The following is a 5,418-nucleotide window of genomic DNA, read 5'->3' on the forward strand; positions in this document are numbered from 1 at the left end:
TACACAATGTGAAATAAGTTTACTGCCCAGTTAAAAATAATTAGGAATCATGTTCTTCTATTACAATTTGTACATGCAGACTGATTAAAGTATTCTTTTTCTCTGTAGACTTTAAACTGATTGAAATATGTTTTAGTCATCTGATAAAAATTATTATGAGATTGGGAGATTGCAGTTACATTTTAAAACTAATCGGTCATTTTCCCTTTCTAAACAGCAAAATTACTTCAGAGGAAGGCACACCATATTGACTCAAGCAGTAGAGTATGATCGCAATTCGATTTTAAATTGTCTGTTTACATCTAAAATGATTTCCAGCAGTAATATTCCATGATTTTTTTTTTTAATCTGTATTTTTGGTGTAATGCTATTGTGTGTTTTTGTGACAATGTCCATCAAAGTGATTTATACAAACTCAATTTTGACTTGGAGGGGCTTACATCTGAACTTTTATAATTCTCCTTCTTGATCCAGAGCTCCAATCTGGAGTACGCAAACCAGTTCTACTTTGTAATAACGACTAGTCGATCAAAGTGAAGCATGACAGACATGGCTGCAAAAGTTATTTCATGCTGACAAATATCTTAGAACTAGGATTTAAAAAGTATACAATATGGTGTGATTTTTGGAATCTGCTGCTGCAAGTTTGAGCCATTTTTTAACTTTATGTATCTCATGCATCCATTCTGGAAGACATTTTTTCTCCATTAAGTTATCAGTGGTCAACATACTGTGTTGTTTTAATATAGGTAAAATATTTTTCGGCAGTCTTTGCTGAGCTAATGGAACACACTGAGTTGTACATTTCTAAATACATATCACAAGCCAAACCCCTTCCAAAATAATGACCTGAGGTTAGGCTACATCATAACAAGTGGAGGGTCATCAAATGTTTACCAGACTTAACAAAAAATAAATAATTGCACATACAAAACACATATATCACATATATTTCTTCCTATGAGCTCTGGTCATGCACGGCCTAAAGAGCTGCATAAAATTAGTCAGTTGAACTCATTTTGGATCAATTGTTGGCAGTGGTTTTACAAGTATAATTCATTGCCCTAAAAACTATGGCAACTTCAAAACTTGAAGTTTAAGCCACATCGACACCACTTCTGACTTCAAATCTAACATACAAGACTGGATAAAATACAATTTTTTTCACTGGGGCCAGGGCGGGGCAAATTTTAGTGAGCAAGAGAACCCAGAACTCGGCAGGTGTTTGCATATCACTTTCCTAATATCTCCATATCAGTCAGGGAGCAGAATTAACAACCTAATACAAGACAATAACTTGAGACTGCTGCATGTAAGGCGAAGGAGGAGTTGTCATGTTGAAAGAGGAGAGGGACTGGCTCTGCCTAGAGCCAGTCTTGCCGCTGGCCGTGCTGGAGGGTGTGGGCGCGGTGCTCACCGTGCGTCCTGGGGAACCGGTAGTTACGGGACAGGCCCAGGCCCAGGTCGACGCCAAGATCGAGAGGAAGGTCGGGGCCCGGGTCGGTGCCCTCGTAGCGCCGCAGTTCCAGCTCCAGCTGCTGGTAGTACTGGTACAGGCTGTACAGAGAGCCGCCGCCCTGGACTGTTAGTCAGTACCGCCGCTCCTGGTACAGGGTGTGCAGTGGGATCCAGTCTGGAGCCATGGACTCCTCCTTGCCGCGAATCTTGGTGTAGACGGCGTCGCCGCAGCTGCCGTACTGAAAAAGGAGTCGACGACAGTTGTGCGTTTCCTGAATATTGGCGTTGCATCACCGGCAACACGTTCCGAACAGGTCCTCGCCACTCACCATGCATACAGTGTGCTGCGGCGACTGCAGCGGGTGCCGGTGCACCGGCGAGAGCCCCGGGCCGGCCGGGTGTCCCGCGGGGTGTCCCGGCGGCGCGCCGGCGCCCGGCAGCCTGAACGTGGCGTAGGGGTTGATGTCCTCCCGGCGCCCCAGCGACACCCGCATGGGCGTCGGCAGGAAGGGCGCCGGGTCGGCCGGGTCCCGGACCGAGTCGCGCTGCTCCCGCTCCCGGACGGACTGGTGGTGGCCGCCGTGGCTCCCGCCCTTGCGCAGCCCCGCCAGGCCCGGGGCCCCCTTACCCAAGGGCGGCTCCGTCAGGTCGGCCCCTGAAACAAAACGTTTGGATACAAGTGACGCCCAACTCATCTACCCGGAGCCCCTCCTCCTAGTGTTCACTTACCGGCCGCCTTGTCGCCGTCGGGGTGCCTGGCGCGGTGCTTCCGCCGCAGCACCGCGACCACGAGCCCCGCCCCCGCCAGCAGGAGCGCGCCCGCGCCGCCCGCAAGGCTCGCCACGCCCGCCACCCCGAGCGCGGGTGCCCCGCCGGCCGCCCGACCGCCGGGCTCCGGGGAAACCGCGACTGCAACACGGAAAAAGCGACATGGCGACGGTGACTCGAGTGACCCCCGGGACACTTTGGACGCCCAGGCCCAGGACTCACCTCCCGAGTTGGTGAGCGTGACGAACTCGTAGTTGACGACGGTGGAGCCGGCGCTGTTGTGCGCCGTGATGCGCAGGGTGTAGCCCGTGGCGGGGCTCAGGTCCAGCACCGAGTACTCGAGCCGGTCCACCTGCACGTTGTTGGAGACGAGCGTCCACGCGTGCTCGTGCCGCAGCTTGTACTCGAGCACGAGCGAGCTGATGGGGCAGCCCGCGTCCTGCCAGGCGCCCAGCCACAGCGCGATGGAGGTCGAGTTGACGCGGAGCAGCGCCTCCGTCGTGGGCGCAACCGGCGCTGCACAGTCAAAAGTTAGGCAAGGAACTGTTTTGTTTTCGTGGTCGGTCGTAAGGGATCGTCCAGAAAGTACGTCCGTTTTTTCTCAATCTCATTCGGAGAATTTCGGGAGCTGAGCGGCTGAGCGCCTGCGAGACTCGGGGTAGGCCACCCAGCAGTACACGCACGCACTGCAGACAAGATGTTGCCTACCCAACAGGCTCTAGGGGCGCTTGCAGAGACTTAACTTGGCAGTTTCGGAACTTTGAATGACGCGCGTACTTCCTGGATGACCCCTAATTCTACCCTCGTTTAGAAATGCTCATCGCATTGCCGTTTAGGAGATGTTGTTGAAAAATGTAATCGGGGAGGGGGAGTAGGCGCGGCGAGTACTCACGTGAGCCCTGCGTGCGCGCGTGCAGGATGGCGGTGGGCAGCCCCGTGCCCAGCTGGTTGAAGGCGGACACGTACATCTGGTACTTGGTGCCGCAGAGGAGGCCGAGCAGGCTGTGGCTGCAGTGGCTGTCCGTGCCGTTGCGCACCGTCACCTGCTCGGCCGACAGTTTCGTCTTCTCCCACTCCCCGAACTCCCGCTTGAAGTGGAGGTAGTACCCCGTCGGCATGGCGAGCCCCGTCCCGGGCCTCCACTGCACCGTCAGCGAGGACACGGTGGCCGTAGCGACCCGCAGCCCCAGTGGAGTGGTGGGGACTGCAAATAATGAAAGAATCGCCACAGAATGTCGAGACAGTTCATTTTTAAATATTTTGTTATAATTTGTAAAACGGAATGTAGGTCTCACCTCCTTTATTGCGGTTTTCTGCGAAATTTCCAGAGGATAGCACAGACAAAGACGGCCGACAAAAGTTAGGGACGGTTGTCTCCTTACAGGAGACGGAGTAGTTTCTCAGCATCAACCCTTACCGTCAACGCTGACGTAGTACGTGATGGAGTCCTTTCCGCCCGAGTTCTCGACGGCGCACGTGTAGTTGCCGGCGTCCGACGACTGCACGGCGACCAGGCGCAGCTCGCCGTCGACGGTGACCTGGAGGCGGTCCCCGCCGCGCACCGGGTCGGCCTGCAGCGTCCAGGCGGGCTGCGGCGCCGGGTAGCCCACCGTCCGGCAGGGCAGCTTGAGGTCGCGCCGCACCTCGGCGATGACGCGGCCGCCGAAGTCCACGATGCGCGCGGGCGCGGACTGCGCCGGCGCCTGCACGACCCTCCGCGACGAGGCGCCGCTCCCCGCCGCGGTCGTGGCCGCCGCCCAGAACTCGTACCGGTGGTGCAGCCGCAGGTGTGTGATGCGGTAGTGGGTCTGCGACGGCGGCACCTCGAACTCGTCCTTGGCCTGCGCACCCGTCATACCCCAATCACAAGTCAGAATTGATTCTCTATCCCTATTCCTCTCTCTCTCGCGTCACGTACCAGCCCCAGGCCGTCCAGCGACCGCATGTAGATCTTGTACTTCCGCAGGATGCCGTTAGGGTGTCGGGGCGACCGCCAGGACAGCATGATCGACTCCGAGTCCATGACGAGCGCCTTGATGTCACCGGGCTCCCCGGGAACTGCGGGAGACAAGGAACGCCGTCAGTTGCTAGCTCCTCTTTAACCTTAACCTCAGCACCTCCGCCTCCTTCTCCCCCTTCTCTTCCTCCTCCTCACCGTCCTCGTGTGTGCGGCAGAACACGGGGCCCGCCGGAGCGCCGTCGCCCTTGCCCGTGAAGGCGCGCACCTCGACGCTGTAGTTCCGGTAGCTCTCGAGGTGCAGCAGCGCCAGGCGTAGGTCGCGCGTCGTCAGGGAGCTGTCCTCACCGTCACCCTCTTCGGGCCAGAGCAGCTCGTCCTGCGGGGCAAGCGAAAGGGAGTACGGTGTTGTTGGAAACAAAAGGCAAAGACAACACGCTGCGACGGCTTGGGTGGGTCCGCACCTGCATGGCCTGCTGTGGAAGAGGCCGGTACACGACCCGGTAGCCGAGCAGGCGGCCGCGGGCGGCGTGCGGTGGCAGCGGCGCCCAGGACACGAGAACGCTGCTCGGGGAGAGCGCTGTGCATGTCACGTCCTGGGGGGCGCCGCCGGGGACGTCCTCGTCCGTCGCGGACACCACCTCGGCGCTCGCCGGGCCAGCGCCCGCGCGGTTTAGTGCGCTCACCCTCACGGCGTACCTGATAAACGGCAAAAGTCCGCTATGAGTGCGCATGCGCACCGAGCGAGGGGTTGCTCACTGGCCCCGATGGGTGTACACCGACTTAAAGTCAAAGTTGACTTTCTGACTTTCTGACTTTCTCTAACTTTTTTTGACTTTTTTGACTTTTTCTTGAGTTTTGTTTTGACGTTTTTGACTTTTTTTTTTACTTTTTGACTGATTTTAGTAAATTTTAATAGGATTTTTTTCTCATTTACACAGATTTGGACATTTTTTGACATTGCACAAATTGGGGACACTTTACTGAAGTTGATACCTCTATTAATAAGTACCTGCCATCTGTTATAGGAGCTTTAGTGGCAAGTGATTTCTATGTTGAATATGCTCAAGAACGTTTAGGAAACAATGGATGTAACGTGTTAGTCAAACCGTTCAAACTGTCATTTCTTTGCGGTACTTATTGCATTGTGTTTTAAAACTGCACCTTGCGTGGCAAATTTGGTCATCATAGAATGTTTGATAAAATTTCTTTGAATTGAAAAAGGACCAAGGAAC

General features: G+C 55.0%; 1 protein-coding gene across 1 annotated transcript in view; it reads right to left on the reverse strand.

Annotated features, from left to right (window-relative positions):
- Window positions 1–353: 353 nt before the first annotated feature.
- Window positions 354–5,418, reverse strand: part of LOC113210334 (cell adhesion molecule Dscam2-like) — a 16,970-nt gene continuing 11,905 nt past the window's right edge. The window contains exons 4-13 of the mRNA XM_052273265.1: window positions 4,648–4,882; window positions 4,382–4,562; window positions 4,145–4,284; window positions 3,644–4,067; window positions 3,522–3,539; window positions 3,119–3,430; window positions 2,449–2,742; window positions 2,188–2,367; window positions 1,788–2,113; window positions 354–1,697 (exon numbers count right to left, since the gene is read on the reverse strand). Coding sequence (XP_052129225.1) covers window positions 1,590–1,697; window positions 1,788–2,113; window positions 2,188–2,367; window positions 2,449–2,742; window positions 3,119–3,430; window positions 3,522–3,539; window positions 3,644–4,067; window positions 4,145–4,284; window positions 4,382–4,562; window positions 4,648–4,882 — 2,218 coding nt within the window. The 3' untranslated portion in view covers window positions 354–1,589. The remainder of the gene's footprint in view (window positions 1,698–1,787; window positions 2,114–2,187; window positions 2,368–2,448; window positions 2,743–3,118; window positions 3,431–3,521; window positions 3,540–3,643; window positions 4,068–4,144; window positions 4,285–4,381; window positions 4,563–4,647; window positions 4,883–5,418) is intronic.

The sequence above is a fragment of the Frankliniella occidentalis genome, unplaced genomic scaffold (assembly GCF_000697945.3).
Source record: "Frankliniella occidentalis isolate FOCC.00 unplaced genomic scaffold, Focc_3.1 Scaffold7, whole genome shotgun sequence".
Lineage (NCBI taxonomy): Eukaryota > Metazoa > Arthropoda > Insecta > Thysanoptera > Thripidae > Frankliniella > Frankliniella occidentalis.